This window comes from Engystomops pustulosus, chromosome 5 (assembly GCF_040894005.1).
Source record: "Engystomops pustulosus chromosome 5, aEngPut4.maternal, whole genome shotgun sequence".
NCBI classification, from domain to species: Eukaryota; Metazoa; Chordata; class Amphibia; order Anura; family Leptodactylidae; genus Engystomops; species Engystomops pustulosus.
In genome coordinates this window covers 76908811-76926719 of record NC_092415.1, presented here as the reverse complement: position 1 = coordinate 76926719, position 17909 = coordinate 76908811, and the positions used below count along the sequence as shown (strand labels likewise).

Here is a 17909-nt window from a genome sequence, read left to right as displayed (position 1 = left end):
CTGGTGAGCCTCAGTCCAATTGTCTTCATCTATCACCACCACCCATGTTCGAATAAGAATACTACTCTATGAGTGCTATTCGGTTTCCCCTTGTTTGCCTTTCATAACTTGTGTAGAGGCAGTGCTGACTACTGGTGAGAAGCATAGAAAGTATAAAACAAGTTCACCATCAGACATGACTTCTTCCTTAAATGACAGATTGCTGGGAAGCAGAAATGGTGTCTGAAAAGCTGGTTGACTGCCCTATGCAATATTGTTTTTACTTGCGGGGTGATTTGGGAGCTAGTAGACTCCCTATAATTCTTACATGTACCTGGACTGTTCAATGGAGACTTACTACTAGAAGATCTTTCACTAACAGCACTCTCAGAAACAGAATATTCTGCTCCCTAACTCTCTATTGCTCAGGCAGCAGCAAGGAGAACATTATACACAATGCTGGGTGGTGCTGATGTGAATAATGCACTATGGTTGAGCCATAAGTGTTTAACAGTTCAACGTTGTTTTAATACACACATGCAAAGATTGCAGGTAGGTTGTTTTTCTGGACTTAGCGCAGCATTTTTCTACTGGTACCAAACAGCTGCTGCTGGGTGGCTCATGGATCCCTGCAAACTGTGCATGAGACACTCATCACCTTCCACATGTGGCATGTATCACTTATAACCCTGTTGATACTCTCTTATATCTAGCAATAAAGAAAGGAGTGTGTCCTACACAATTGACAATTATTATTTATTGACAATCACACAGTCAATGTATTCATAATTTTCTATGAACAGAGCAACACTAAACTACCACATTCTCGATCTCAATTAGTGAAATATACCCGTCACAATTCTTTATTCATTACATAGTGGAATGCATTGAAACATTAAAAAACATAAAAATGACCAAGGAAAATCAAAATTAATATCCCAGGCCTGGATTTCGGTTGATACTCAAGAGCAAAGTGGAAAATCAAATTCCAGGCTAATCCTAATCCAAAGTCAATAAGTATTTTATTGAATATGAACTTTGACAAATGACAAAGTCGATGACAGGCATGCAAGATACAGTATGATGTACAGGGTCTCCGAAAATACATGTGACATTCAGTGCATAATGGTATCAAGTAGAGTGCAACAAGTATGGAAAAAAAAACTATGAAAAACACGTATAACCTGAGTGGGCCCCAACATGCCAACATGAATAACATGAGAAAGGCGTAGATGGGGCAGGCTGATCCAACTTTAGTGGAAATACCTCAAGACAAGCCAAAGAGGGTTAGTAGTGTGTGTGGCCTCCATGTGCCTGTATGACCTCCCTACAATGCCTGAGCATGCTCCTGTTGGGATAGTAGATGTTCTCCTGAGGGATCTCCTCCCAGACCTGGATTGAAGCATCTGTCAACTCCTGGACAACCTGTGGTGCGGTGACTACGCTGACAGACACAGCAAACCTTCTTGCCACAGCTGATGAGCTACAAAACCTGTGGGTCTTAGACACTGCCTCATGCAAGGGGGCAGAGCAATGATAAATTGCAAAACTGACCAAAACAAAAGCCATAAAGGATGAGAACAGAGATCGTTTTTACCTGGTGTCTTTTGTCTGTTATATTTGCATAACAGCAGGAGAAATTGATTCACAATCAGTAATGATTCATAACTGGACAGGTTGATTTCACAGAAATGTGATTGACCTGGAGTGACATTGCATTTTGTAAATGAAGCCTACCATCAAAACCAAGCATGGATAAACCAGGGACACCTACTCATAGATCCAGGCACTGCGACTGTGGTAATCATCTTATATTTGTTATCCATGGCCTCTTTCCTTCTAAAATAAACTTTTATTATGCTAATAAGACCCTTTGTGTGGTAGCTTCACACGTTATTACACTGTGCACAAGCACTTTCCCCCTCCCACTGTTGCTTTAAGAATACATCATGCAGCGAGAGAGGGGAGTTTCATGGTAGCAGTGCAGAGGGCGAGCAGTGCAACAACTTGTGCACCTACAGCACATAGGGGCTCTGGTAAGACCACCAAGAGACCTTCTGAGTCATTAGCATAATTTCATCATTTTAAAAGTTGATTTTAGAAAGAAGGAAGGATGCCATGGATAACACATATAAGAGGATTGCCACAGTCACACTGCCTGAATCTATTAGTAAGTGTCCCTGGTTTATCATGATGGATTTTGATGGTAGATTTCCTTTAAGTGTCCCCTTTGTTTTCTTTAAATTTTTCACTAAAACTAAGACCAAGAAGTGAACAAAAGCATACAATAATCAGCACATAATATACATTAACAAAAACGGACTCATATATAAGCAGGCAGGGGAAACAAAAGATGCAGTGAACAAAAAAAAAAAAAAAAGTTTTTGCCAATGAAAAAACAAAAAGCCTACACCAGAGGAAAAAAACATTGAACCTTGATAATGTTAGAAAGGTATTCAAACTGTATTCAAGGAAGATTTTCAGACAGTTATGACTTGTAGAATCCTCCAGTAATTGTAAATTTCATCAAAATAACATAAAAAATTCCAGTGTACTCCATCACAATTGAACTATTAACTAGTTCACTTGGACTCATGCGGTTCTATGCCCATAAACCAGCACATATTGGCACGCCCGGGGTAGCACTTACCTTGTTTTCTCCACAATAGTGTCAGTAAAGACCGAATCTGCACCTCCACCATTACAAACACCACCATCCTCCTCACCATCATCTTCATCAAAGTCAGAGGTGTTCAGGAAGTCAAAGCTCTCTAGAGCGCTCTCAACTGTTAGACTTATGCTGGAGGACCTGCTGCGATGTACAGATGACTTGCACTGCAAAAGGGAGAAGGGACCGGTGAAGAACACAGAGACCAAGATTTCTCTTGTTATTTCTCTTGTTTCTATTACACTGTAGACAGCTTTTCTCTGAATTTCAGAAGATTCATAAATATTATTGTATAATGGAAATTTTACCAATACACTTTCTGTATAAATTCCTCACAGTTTTCTAGATCTCTGCTTGCTGTCATTTTAGTTACATAAATTTACTTGCTGTGGACAGAAATCTGCCCCTGGTCACACAGTTGTACGGCACGTTAGTATCACAGAGAGCAATGAAAGCAGTGCGTTATAACGAGCCGTGCACCTGTTTATAACTTATTCAAACAGTGATACTGAAAAGCTAACACCCCTTTAAAGAAATCTACCATCAAAATCAAGCATGATAAACCGGGTACACTTACTTATAGATCCACTGTGACTGTGTAATCTTCTTATATTTGTTATCCATGACCACCTTCTTTCTAAAAGAAAAACCAACTTTTAAAATTATGTTAATGAAGCAGAAGAGCTTTGGTGGGTGTTACCAGAGCCCGTCCACAGGGCTGAATTATGGGGTGTGCACATGGCTGCCCTAACTGGCTCTCTGGCTTTTATGAGCCGACTGTTAATGCAGTAGCTGGCTCAAAGAGCCTTGTTTCTATGGCAGAGTGAGGGAATATATTCCCTTCTCTGCCATAGACCGCGGAGAGTGCAGGACTTCAACATCCTGGTGCAGGCCACGCAGTAACGTCACACACTGCATGCCCTGCGCCAGGATGCCGATGTCCTGAAAGAGGAGGTCTTCGCTCACTGAAGGAACCGGAGAAGGCAAATACAAGTTCATTATTTTACAGGAAATAGACACTTGTTGTTACACTGTCTCCATCAGCGCTTCCCCCCTACGCCTGATGTAATCTCACAACATTGAGCGGCTCTGGTAACACCCCCGGAGCCCTTTTAGCTAATTAGCATAATTCTAAATGTTGATTTTAGAAGGAAGGAGGCGATGGATAACAAATATACCGTAAGTAGATTACCACAGTCACGCTGCCGGGATCTATAAGTAAATGCCCCCGATTTACCTTGATGGATTTTGAGGGTAGATTTCCTTTAAGAAATAGTAATGGTAATTCAATGATGTGACTTGTGCCTAGATCATTTTAATAAATATGTTGCATTACCTTCATTCGGTAACAGCGATCATCCTCCCTTAGTATACATTGCAATTTGCTCCTTTGGGAGCCGGAATAGATAGGAGAAGTTATCCATACAAGGCATCCCATTTAAAGTTCAATCGCACACAATTTTTTTGTACATTTAAGAAAAAGCAAGTATTACTAATGTTTTTATGGCGCTTTTCCAAGCAATTGTTATGGCATTTTTCACTATGTCACTGTATTGTTCTTGACTCCTATAGGTGTGTAAAGTACTGTAGGTGTCATCGAAGACCGGGAAAATTTGTCTCTAGTGCCACCTAGTGGGGGTAGCCATTCTTGATATCTTGCTGATCTCCACAATAAAAACACAGTCCTTTAGAGAGAAGCCTGAGGAAAACCACCATAAAAAGCACATACCACACACGCTGCATTTGTAAAATAAAAATAAAAGTGAAAACATTGTTTAAACTAAGCTTTTTATCTCATTATAGCCGAACTGTAACATCTGAAAAAAACTATGAAAAACGCGGTGTGTGAAACCAGGCTTAGGCTGAGACACACTTGCACACAATGCTTCTCTGTGGACTTGTGCTGCAGTAAAGCCTGACCATAAAAGGGCCAACATACTCGGCTTCCCCAGAAATCCTACTACAATAGCGCAAATGCAGTAAATTTCCCTGCAGATTTGTTACACAGCATTAGGATGGGATTTGTTCCTATTCACATAACCACCAAGAGTTAGCAATTGGCAAATGTGAATTGGTCAACCAGTGGCGACTATACCTCGTGTGTCACTGACCTTTACCCGGGAAATATACAAATATTATTTCCAAGGTGGAAAATGGAAAATCATGCCTCCTTTTGCTACCTTATAAGGCAGCCCCCTTAACACTAAGCATGGCCTACAAGAAGTCTAATAACATCATGTGGGATTAAAGGGATATTCCCACAAAGATAAGTTTCCTATATGTACTCAGGATAACAAAATAACACATTCTCTAATTCACTGCTATTTCACAGATTAGTCTAACACGTCACATAACCCTGTGACTTCTGACTTAGGGTCGGGCCGCCACCTTGGATTTCTGTATGATAGCCTGCAGATGAGATTTCTGTCTCTCTCTGCCTGTAGCCACGCCCCCTTCATGGAGCTCAGAGACACTCACAGATCACATCCTGCCAGGAGATCATGAGCAGAGAGAGAGGCTGCAAACTACAAGGAGATAAGGGGGAGGCAGGCGCATATTTGTGAGATGTAGCAGAGCTCACAGTGTAAAAGTCTGCCAACCTCTGTGTAATAGGCATAATGCATCTCTGAACGGTCTCATTTTGCTCGGTGTGTCAATGTGTTAGTACAGAAGCCAGATGAAAGTGTATTTACACTTGAACCCTGATAATATAACCACATTGTCACCCCCACTGAACTACATGGATAAAAATGTGTCTGCCCACACCCTGAAATCTTACACTGAGCAGTCTAGGGAGTGATGGGAGCCAAAACAGAAAGAACACTGAAAAAAATGGTAAAGTAAGGGGTGAAATGATATATGTGATATTGTATTAACATAACTAGGGGATTGTGATGCCACACATGGCGTTTTGAACCAGTTTTGTTTTTAAGCAAAACGCATGCATTTTGCTTAAAAAACGGCCAAAAACAGATTCAAAACGCCATGTGTGGCATCACCCTAAGCCAAACCAGTATATTTATTCCAGAAAGAACAGACTCCAAACTGTAGACAGCACTGTTTCAACCTGGTTGGGTCTCCTCAGTACAGCATAGGGAACTGGTTTGGCTGAGAGAGGCCATTGACTAGGGTCAGGTAGTAAACTCTCCATAAGGGGAACACTGACTTCCTGACATTAACCCTGCATACAGGAAAAAAAGAGAAATGGTCAGAAGTATGTGCAATAAGGCAGACAAATAAGAAAGTAAAGAATAAGTTACATCTAGGACTACATGTTATTTGTATACAGTTAGTATTAAAGTAAAAGTACAAGTACAACACTCACAAAGTGCACCATGATATTATTACTATATTCAGGAGTAAGTACGCTATAGAAATCCTAGGTCCAAATAGAATTTACAACAAATAGAGCGACTTTCCATGGTTCACCTCTGTCACCCATTTGTTGAAAAGCACGAGGCACAGCTGGATGGCAGAGGGCACGGCTCTGTGTAAGTAGTACACATTATATTGTCAAATTTGGGTTATTATTAAAAAGGCAATTGGTGGTGGAATTGGAAGCTTTCACCACCATCAGGATGATTAATTTATGTCTGAAATTTCAATAAATTCAACATTCATTTTGGGGAATTTCTCAAGTTTCACATTTAGGGAAATATAAGACATGTTAATGGCAAGTAAAGTACAAATGAGTAAAGACATTGAATATGGGTGTTTTTATGTTAAGTCGAGCATACACTGAGATAGTTATAGTAGTAGCAGTAGTAGTAGTAGTAGTAGTAGTAGTGGTGGAGTGTAGGAGTGGTTAGAGTGATCTCCATGGTGCATATAGAATTAAAATTTCACTTTCAAGGAGAGAGACAGAGAGAGAGAGAGAGAGAGAGAGACGGAGACAGACAGAGAGAGAAAATACATTGATCGATGGGAAAGGGATTTGGGGTGAAATGTGTGAATAATGGAACACTTACTCATAGATCCAGGCAGAGAGACTGTGGTAATTTTCTTATACTTGTTATCCATGGCCTACTTCCTTCTAAATCAACTTTTAAAATTATGCTAATGAGTATGAGGGGACCTGAGTGCGTTATCAGAAGCCATTTGTGCTGTAGCCACACAGACCGTTACACTGTGCAGGAGCACTTCCTCCCTCCCACTGTGTGTTCACTGCATCCGAGATTACAGGCAGTTCAGCGGGAGACCTAGACATGCTGCTGCAGTGTAACAGCCTGTGAGGACAGAGCACAGAGGGCTTCTGTAACATACCCATAGCCCTTCTGCTCTATTAGCATAATTATAAAAGTTGATTTAAGGAAGAAGGCAATGGATAACAAACATAACATAATCGCCACAGTAACAGTGCCTGGATCTATGAGTAAGTGCCCCTGGACTTTGCTAGTGGGTTTTTTAAGGGCTGTGAGAAAAAGAGTAAATGCCCTGAGATTTACAGCAGAACAGGCAGATTTGATCCATCTCATTCACCATTGCCTAAACCATTTAGTTTTGGTCTTAAAGGAAACCTACCACTGCTGATGGTAGGTATTAGATGTAAACACCTTACCTTTGCTAGTGTTTTAAACCGCTATATCGCGGTTTAACCCTTTCAGGACCTAGCCCTTTTTGTTTTTTCATTTTAATTTTTTACTCCCCATGATCAAAAATCCATAACTTTTTTATATTTCCATGTAAAGAGCTGTGTGACTGCTTATTTTCTGCGTAACAAATTGCACTTCATAGTGATGGTATTGAATATTCCATGCCGTGTACTAGGAAGCGGGAAAAAAAATTCCAAATGCAGTGAAATTGGTAAAAAAAACGCATTTGTGCCGTTTTCTTGTGGGCTTGGATCTTACGGATTTCACTGTGCGCCCCAAATGACATGTCTACTTTATTCTTTGGGTCTGTGCGATTACGGGGATACCAAATTTATATAGGTTTATAATGTTTTCATACATTTAAAAAATTAAAACCTCCTGTACAAAAATTTTTTGGGGGATTTTGCCATCTTCTGGCGCTAATAACTTTTTTATACTTTGGTGTACTGAGCTGTGGGTGGTGTCGTTTTTTGCGGATTTTGATGACGTTTACAATGTTATCAATTTTAGGACTGTTCGACCTTGTGATCACTTTTTATAGAATTTTTTAATTTTTTTAAATGACAAAAAGTGCCATTTTCGACTTTGGGCGCGATTTTCCGTTACGGGATTAAACACAGTGAAAAACCGTTATCATATTTTGATAGATCGGGCATTTTCGGACATGGCAATACCTAATGTGTTTATGATTTTTACTGTTTATTTATATTTATATCAGTTCTAGGGAAAGGGGGGTGATTTGAGTTTTTAGGGTTTTTTATTATAATTTTTTTTTTTTTTTAACTTTGTTTTATTTTTAGTTTTAGTACTTTTCAGACTCCCTAGGGTACTTTAACCCTAGGATGCCTGCACGATCCTATCATATACTGCCATACTACAGTATGGCAGTATATGGGGATTTTACTACTCATACATTACAATGTGCTGATAGCACATTGTAATGCATTGGTTAAACCGAAGTAGCCTCGGGCCCACGCGCCGCCATCCTTTTGAAGCCGCCGGCAGCATTGCTAGCATCGATCGCGGATGTTACCGGTAAGCCTTTGCTGCGATATGCAGCGAAGACTTACCGGCTATGGAGAGGGCTCAGCGCGTGAGCCCTCTCCATGCACCTGCGGCCGACCCGTGACGAGCTATTACGTCACGGGTCGTGAACGGGTTAAACACATTTTGATGAACAGCCCCGAGGTAGCTTCGGCCGTGCGCGCGTGACGCCTCCGCCACTTCCTATGGAGGCGCGCGTGCGCACGGCCGTGCGCAGCGCCAAAGCTACCTCGGGGCTGTTCATCAAAATGTGTTTAAACCGTGATATAGCGGTTTAAAACACTAGCAAAGGTAAGCTCCGCCACCAGCTCACCCAGAGCTGGTGCCCGGTGTTTACATCTAATACCTACCATGAGCAGTGGTAGGTCTCCTTTAAGTTAAAGACAGTATCAAGACAATATTTGAAGTCTATTTGGGTATAGTCCTTTGGTTGCATCTCACACAGGTGGTTGATGTATGACAAAAGTGTTCAACATGTATTATTTGTGTATTTGGAATGATTGCACATTCTAATAAAATGATCATCAATGAATTGACAGAGTTACATTTTATGAGAGATCTGAAGGAAAGTATCAAATGTTTCTTGATAAATGAAACCCATGGTTCATTTACTCAGAGGATGTTGTCACAGTAAATCTAATTTTCTAATATCTGCCACAACTGCAGGCAGGGGGAAGGCAATAATATGTTATTATATAGTGACTTGTGAGTAACTAAATGTAAAATTTTTTTTTATTATTATTCTTTAAAAATGGAGGGAAAAAATAGTGTACCAAGATATGCATCTAAATGAAAGAAGGACTTAAAAACACAGCTGAGAGCATGCATAAAACAAATTTTATTTGTGTGAAATATAAAACATGTATCTAAGTATATGGACACAAGTTGTCACAGACAGGGTGTAGAATGAAAACTTTTAAACCCTCCTCCAAATATACTAAATCACTTATTACAGCTTCACTGTGGCTTGTGCTACAACAAGTGGGCATTGACACTTTTTAAACAAAAAGGAAAAGCAAAAAATACTTTGAAATGGAACAAACAACATTTTTGCAACCCAAAATGCATAAAGCAGATATTTAAAATAAAATTAAAAATATATAACAGGACTTTCTCCTTTTTTGATACGAATTTAAAAGAAGCAAAATTCTATTTACAAACTAGGAATATAAACAACAATGTTATAACATTTTTTTCACCCCTCAGGTTTTGTGCCAGAATAACACTTGAGCTGTATGTAACATCTTCCTTAAAGGGACGCGGTCATCAGATTCACTAATAAGCCTAGTAAGTTTTTATACCACGTTATTAACTTGTGCCCACACTGGTTTTAGCTAAATAATGCATGGTTTCTATCTTCAGAAACTGAAGTTTATAAGCCTACCTGGCACCCTGCCTGAAGGAGCAGGGCATCCTATTCATGCAAGGCAGTGTGTCTGTCACCTCAGGTCTGCTCTTTCCCCCTCCCCCCTGCAGTGAAGAGCAGAGGACCCAAAGGGAGGGGGAGGAGGGACTTCCTTGCAGACACCAGGTGAGATAAACACCGCTTAACATGTGTAAAACACACCCTTGGGACACCCTGCTCCTTCAGGCATGCTGCTAGGTAGGCTTACAAACTTCATTTTCTAGAGATAGGAACTATGCATTTCTTGAGCTAAAAGCAGCGTGGACACAAGTTAGTATAGTGCTATGGGAACTTGTTATGAGTGAAAATCGGGTGTTAGGTTCCCTTTAACATGTCTCAAGACTACTTAGATAATTCAAGTAAAATAAAAAAATTTTAAATCCACATTGGAATAGTAACCAAAAGAAGACCCTATTCCCAATAAACTATTAAATTAACACTGTTCCATATAGTGATACGCTGTGCATTAAGAGTGCCTTGGGATACCTGCAGTGTCACAAAACGCACAACCACCACACACAGGTACAATCACAGACTAGCTAAAGACAGAGTGATGCTTTGCATTCACTTACTTTTAAGACATCTTCAAGGTGAGTAATTTCATGGTACAATTCTTGGTACTCTGGATACTGGTCCTTACAAGGCTCAAGTGTCAGTAGAAGTCCTTGTAAAGACTCTTCTAAAGTTCCATCCAAAAAGGATCTAGACGCCTCAGATTCACTATATGTGGAGCATTCGGAGTGTAATCTCTCTGGAGCAGGTATCTCGGTAGATGTAAGCCTCTTTACCAGCTGTTTGGTAATATTTCCTTCACATGTGTCTAGCTCCACAGGCTTCAGCTCAGAGGCCTCTTCCGAATCTTGTAAAATTGACACTGAAATATTTGAACTAATATATATATTACTATCCATAGTGGGTAGAAGGCTTTGGCAAGCAGGAAGGTCTGACTTCTCTCCTGTAACAGTTTCCTCAGTTTCACTAACCCGCTCTACAATGGACGGAGAGTCCTGTAACTGACTAGCTGTCTCTGCACAAGAGATGGCACTTGTACTGTCTTTCATTGGGTCCTCTGACGACAAGTCACTGAGGTTGTGTTCCGGTGGGGTGACTGTGATTTCTGGATTGGAGTAGCCCAGTGAAGATGATGGAGTTGATCTTGGTGGTGTACATTCACCATTAGGCAAATCGTCAAAACTTAAGGACAGGACTCTCTTCTCAATGGCTTCCACACCACCATCAAACACATCGTCTTGCAAGTTAGACTAAAACAAAAAAAAAAAAAACACATCACAGAAAATTACATAATGTTCACTTTTGGCTGGATACTACAAACAGTAACAGTAATTAATATAGAAAACAACAAGGCAAGTCATTTCAAGGACCACAACAAATACAGCACAACATAATTGATGCTTTCTTACCAGGCCAAGAAATTATTATTATAAACAGAAAATTAAAAAAAAAAAAACATTAAAATAAATTACAGCAAATGCTATTGTCCTCTCAAGCAGTAATAAGTGTTATTTTAGCATCTTGTATTTTCTTTTAGTTTGATTTATTCAGAATTTCTGGCATGGAAGAATACATTTTTCACATGTGAACAAGAAACCAGGACTGAAGATTTGACAATTTTAAAGTGCACCTCCAATGCATCTTATGGTCTTGCTGGGATACGTTTTCTCCAGGCTATTCCTGAATTTCATTCCATTGCAGTCTGCCAGTCTATAGATGGAACCGGCTACCTAGAAGTATTTCTGCAGCACTGGCAGAGAGAATGAGGTAACCAGTCTGTAACTGGGCAGCATGAGAGGCCAGGAGGAGGCAGGGTAATGTTAGCCACTAGGCTACAACTGGGGTTTGGCGGGGAAAGCTTTACAAACAGCATAGCGTAATGGAGGTACACTTTAAAGGACAATATAATTTCTATTATAGACAGTGTGAAAAGGTCAGAAAATGAAAGCACACATAGATAATGAACTGCAATGACTACTCAGGGTGTTATACATAGTATAAATTCTGGCCCACACTACTTCTAGTGTCCTGTTCCTTTTTATTTTCCACATTATTCGTTATGATACGGCCAAGTATCATTAAACCACAATAATATAGTGAGTATAGTGAGCATATTTCCCCCACTTTTGCACAGGGGTCTCTGATACTCTGTATAGTGAGCAGAGACATATTACAGTACTAAAAGCAATACAGTAGGATACAAAAATGGACATAAAGCAAATCTATTAAATATGCTCTTAAACAGCTTCTCTATAGTACACCACCAGAAACACTGTTTTATGCATAAAACAACTGGCCAGACACAATCAATAGAAGTCTAATATAGTAACTTAACAAGTTTGTGCCATACAAATATATTGTTATATCCTAACAATACCCCACACTAACAGGATTTTATACAGCTTATCACATTTCCCCATGAATGAACAGAGCATAACTTGTCTACAGACCACCATGAGTAAAGTGTCTTTTCTTGATTAGTTGTATATCAGCAATTTACTCTAGCGTTGGCTTTCTTTTCCACATTGTGACTGTTGTCTCCCAAAAATATGAAAACATCATTGAAATGAAAGGAAAAACAATAGTGCATGCATGAAAACTCTGAGGCACACAGATCACTTGTGAATAACTCACATATCTCTCTCGGCCTGATCTAGGCCTCAGCCTGAGAGACGGCAGGTCACTAAAAGAGCGACTGCGCCGGAGTTTGTCAAAGAAAGTCTCCTGCAGTGCATCCATTATGGACAGCCGTAACCTGTCTTGAGGAGGGTTGAACCATTTCTTCAGCAGGTCAGAAGCAAACAGGAGGTTAGTAAATACAGCATATACAAAGTTCTGGAAAATGTAAGTTAATAAGACAAGAGCAGGATCTACCATGCACGCTTCTATGGCTTTATATACAAAATGACACTTTAAAATGTAACCGTCATATCAAAAGATTTTTGATATTGAGTGTGGGGTGTGTTGTGAACATGTTTGTAAAGAAACAGGCTGTAATGCATCCCGTAGTTACAGTGATGTGTCTACATTGCTATGGCAAATCTGTCTACAGGAGTGAAGACGGGTCTCATTCTCCTTTCCCATTTGTCACACAGGTGTGACAGATTAACCTTTCTGCTCTCTCTCAGGCTGTAGTATGCTATGAGCATTATTTAAAAAAAAATCAAGCAGAAAGTGAAAGGTTTAATCATCCCATCTCAGAGCCATTTAACCAAACACAGGGAGATTAGATGTGAGCTCATGCAGCCTCCATAGACACAGACTATACATGCTGGAATACAGCTTGTATACAAACTAAACAGAACTTGTCAAAAAAATGCACCAAGAAATTCATAGTGAAAACTTTCTAAAAATAAATAAATAAATAGTCTAGGTGAGTTACGTGTTCATGGAGCAATTTTAATAATGCAAAGCTTTCTGTTAGCCTTCGCTTATAAGTAAACGGTTGTCTAACTAAGGTGTATAGGACCCGGGTGTAATGGAGATTATGACCTTGGATTAAAGGTCAGTGGTCAGGTTTTAAGAGTTTCTTAAAGGACACCTGTCATCAGGTCTCGGTCACTATTTCTGTCACCTCTACCTGTTGGAGCAGCTCACAAGGATCCATCCCAGCCTTTATCTCAGGGGTAGGGAACCTATGGCTCGGGAGCCAGATATGGCTCTTTTGTTGGCTGCATCTGGCTCTCAGACAAATCTTTAATAAATAGTGATGGCTGCTGTGTGTCTTAGACTAATCACTGGACACAAGCAGTGATGTTACCGCTGCCTACGTCCTTTGTATGACCCAGGCGCCATCGCCGCCATTGTCTAAACCTGGGTCAAAGAGAAGAGCATGGGAGTGATGAGGAGCTGGCTGCAGGGAGCGCTGGTAAGTGAATATTCATTTTTTCATTCATTTTTGCTGTGACTACCTATCTACTGGGGGGCATGTGCTGTGGCTACCTATCTACTGGCAGTGTGTGCTGTGGCTACCTATCTACTGGGGGGCATGTGCTGTGGCTACCTATCTACGAGGGGCATGTGCTGTGGCTACCTATCTACTGGGGGGCATGTGCTGTGGCTACCTATCTACTGGGGGGCATGTGCTGTGGCTACCTATCTACTGGGGGGCATGTGCTGTGGCTACCTATCTACTGGGGGGCATGTGCTGTGGCTACCTATCTACTGGGGGGCATGTGCTGTGGCTACCTATCTACTGGGGGGCATGTGCTGTGGCTACCTATCTACTGGGGGGCATGTGCTGTGGCTACCTATCTACTGGGGGGCATGTGCTGTGGCTACCTATCTACTGGGGGGCATGTGCTGTGGCTACCTATCTACTGGGGGGCATGTGCTGTGGCTACCTATCTACTGGGGGGCATGTGCTGTGGCTACCTATCTACTGGGGGGCATGTGCTGTGGCTACCTATCTACTGGGGGGCATGTGCTGTGGCTACCTATCTACTGGGGGGCATGTGCTGTGGCTACCTATCTACTGGGGGGCATGTGCTGTGGCTACCTATCTACTGGGGGGCATGTGCTGTGGCTACCTATCTACTGGGGGGCATGTGCTGTGGCTACCTATCTACTGGGGGGCATGTGCTGTGGCTACCTATCTACTGGGGGGCATGTGCTGTGGCTACCTATCTACTGGGGGGCATGTGCTATGGCTACCTATCTACTGGGGGGCATGTGCTATGGCTACCTATCTACTGGGGGGCATGTGCTATGGCTACCTATCTACTGGGGGGCATGTGCTATGGCTACCTATCTACTGGGGGGCATGTGCTATGGCTACCTATCTACTGGGAGTGTGTGCTGTGGCTACCTATCTACTCGGGTTTTGTGCTGGGGCTACCCATCTACTGGGAGGCATGAGGTGGGTGTCAGGATTTAGAGTAGTGAGCCCCCTGGACCACCACGGACGATGATGTAAGGAGACGCCTGGGATCAGAATCTAAGTGGCACCGGTCCTCACCAGAGCCCACCGCAAAGTAGGATGGTCTCGCTGCAGTGTGGTACCACCAGGTCATTCCACAGTGGCAGCCAAGATCGAGGTACAGGATCACTAGGCAGTCTCGTGGTCAGGAACAGGCAGACAGTCAAGGCAGGCGGCAATGATGTGAGGTCGGGGACGGAGCAAGAGGTCAGGGCTGGCAGTGAAGGAACAGAATCAGGAACAGGTTCGGGGTCACAACGGGAGGTCAACACTTGGGAAGGAAACACTGTGGAAAGCTTCCTCATAGGCAGAAGCACTAAGATCCGGCGGGCAATTCTGGGAGCCGCCGGTCTTTATAGGAATCCGGGAAGTTGGCAGAGCCAATCAGTGGCGTGCTGGCCCTTTAAATCTGCGAATGCCAGCGCTTGCGCGCTGGGCAGCCAGGGCTGGATAATGAACGTGAAGAGGTAAGTGAGCCTGGTAAGGGGCACCGTCACGGAGAGGGGCACGGGTGTGCCTGCGATCCAAGACGTAGATCCCAGGGGTACCCGTGACAATGGGACTACCTATCTACTGGGGGACATGTGCATATTGTACGGCTCTTACGGAATAACACTTTAAAATATGTGGCGTTCATGGCTCTCTCAGCCAAAAAGGTTCCTGACCCCTGCTTTATCTGGTCAATTCATACATTAATCATTATAAAATCATCTATTCGTTATTATGTAAATGAGGCAGGTCACATGGTCAGAGGCAGTGATGTCACTCCTGTTACCCCTCCCCTCTCCTCCCCCTGCTCATGTCTGTGTGTAATGTATAGTAAAGCATGGCTAGTGTGTGTGCTGCATCTACTGACATGCTGCATCCTCCTAATACACAGACATCAGCTACACAAGTACCTGACATGTTCTGCTATAACATGGCTGCCTGGAGCTGTTGTATCTCTCCTATACACACACAGGCTGCAGGGGGCGTGGCCGCCAGCACCAGGAAGCACATGGAGGAGCAGTTACACCATTATACAGCCTCACACCATTATACAGGCTGTCAGTCAAGCACTGGGTGTGTGGCTGTACCTCCCACTCATGAATAAGCTGGACAGCTTGAATATGCTAATAACTCATTGGACATTTCACAGGTCATTTGCATACAGCTTTAGGACCTCATTGCTTAGGTTTACAGACATGTAGAGGGACAATGAAGGGATAGAAGCAATGCTCTCTAATGGCAGTTTATGAAAATATATTTAGTTTAGGGGGGTTATTTTGCCTGACGGGTTCTCTTTAATAAAAGTTACATTTTAAATTTCCGTACCATGTAATTATTTTAATTCTATATTTGTGCTAATAGATTATGTTAACCATGCAGAACACATACTGGTATTATCTTTTTCTGTCAAAAATTCCACAAAGCATAAAGAGGAATCATTAAGTAATGAAAAATGTTTTATAAGCTGTGTAAGGATAACACTTACAAAGAAGGAATGGTCTTTAAATGTTGGGGTCTCTGGGGTGCCCTGGCTGTAGATTGAGACTCTTCGCTGAAGAGCAGTAGCTTTGTTTATGTTGCCTGTAGATGGGGTCAGATCCTCGGTATCAAATGGGCTGAAACATAATAATATTATTACATCAGAGGACTCTCATAGTAATAAATCTGAGTATTTCTCAGGAACACAATGTACATATTTCATAGGCTGCATACATATCTCCATATTACCTGCATTTTAAGAATACGTCAGGAGGATACCCAACATATGCTTACAATGGAGGGCTACAACAGATTCCAGTCTATACTTAACCCCTTATCACCAACGCTTTTTTCAACTTAAAGGGGTATTCCCATCTGGGCATTCACATTTAATTAAATTCATTTGCCATATGTAAACATTTCTTTAATTGGATGTTATTAAAAAAAAATGTTCCTGTGTGAAGATAATTTATCATTAGTATAGCCATGTTGTCCCTTAGCAACAAGATAGCTTCCTCGGATCCGACCACCTCACATTTTGGCAGCAGTGACCAGACACGCACTGTTGAGCCCTGCCTGACCACCTGGATTCAGCAATTATTACCACAGGACGGCTGTGGGACATGCAGTAACTCCCGGACATTTCATATACAAAAACGTTTTGGTTTCTTTATGCGATCCCTCCAGCAGAGGTGGCCGTAGCCAAGGACACAGTCTTGTTTCTAAGAGACAATATGACTACATTTATGAGAAATTATCTTCACACAGGAATATTTTTTTAATAACATCTAATTGAAGAAATGTGTATATATTATCAGATTAAAATGACCAGACGCCATTTATAGAATCTGCCATGTGTCACGATAATTGGTTATAACTTCGGAACGCTTTAACATATCCAAGTGATTTTCAGATTAATTTTACATCTAACATGAAGTTCAAAGTAATAAGTTTTGCGTTTCGTTTGGAAAAAAAAATGAAAATTTGGCAAAAGTTTTGAAAAATTTTTCATTTTGAAAGTTCAAAATATTCTGCTTTCCAGGCTTGATCACTAACATTTCCAGGAATGTCTGGTTTATATTGGAATGATATTTTAGTAATTGTTTTTTAGGATGTTATGAGGCTTAGAACTTTAGCTACGATTTTTCTAATTTTCAATGTACAGGCAGTCCCCAGGTTACGTACAAGATAGGGTCTGGAGGTTTGTTCTTAAGTTGAACTTGTATGCAAGTCGAAACTGTATATTTTATAATTGTAGATCCAGACAAAAAAAAAATTGGCCCCAGTGACAATTGGAGTTTAAACATTTTTTGCTGTAATGGGACCAAGGATCATCAATAAAGCTTCATTACAGACACCTCACAGCTGATTATTGCAATCTGGAACTATAGTAAAGCATTCCGAAAACTTCACCAGAGGGCAGAGGGGTCTGTCTGTAACTATGAGTTGTCTGTAAGTCAGGTGTCCTTAAGTAGGGGACTGCCTGTATCCCGATGGTTTCATATAAAACAGCAGGCTAAGCTTTTGACAGGTTTACAAAACATCAAACAAACATAACTCTTCACTGAGTATTTCGGAAACACTTACCACCAAGTTACTTCAAGGTTAAGCTTAATGGTACCAAGGTCATTGATGTCAACAGCAACAGCTTGAGGATGGGCGGCAAAGAGGTCCTTCGTTTCACAAGTAACACTCCCAACTAGGATATGGGTTGCAATCCCCTTAAGTTCTGTTACCTTCAGAAAAGAAGCAAGGCAGTCTGAGATACATTGAAGCCTCCTAGACTTTATCAATATAAGGAAAGATTTGTTGCATGCCATATTC

At 41.4% G+C, this 17909-nt stretch overlaps 1 protein-coding gene across 5 annotated transcripts in view; it reads right to left on the bottom strand.

The window, feature by feature from the left end:
* RIPOR2 (RHO family interacting cell polarization regulator 2) overlaps positions 1-17909 on the bottom strand; it is a 92195-nt gene that overhangs the window by 28403 nt on the left and 45883 nt on the right. For 4 of the 5 annotated variants that reach the window (XM_072152422.1, XM_072152424.1, XM_072152425.1 and 1 more), the window contains exons 11-15: positions 17673-17821; positions 16093-16222; positions 12335-12481; positions 10261-10950; positions 2630-2814 (exon numbers count right to left, since the gene is read on the bottom strand). In XM_072152422.1, coding sequence (XP_072008523.1) covers positions 2630-2814; positions 10261-10950; positions 12335-12481; positions 16093-16222; positions 17673-17821 — 1301 coding nt within the window. The remainder of the gene's footprint in view (positions 1-2629; positions 2815-10260; positions 10951-12334; positions 12482-16092; positions 16223-17672; positions 17822-17909) is intronic. The other variant, XM_072152426.1, reaches the window with a different exon arrangement.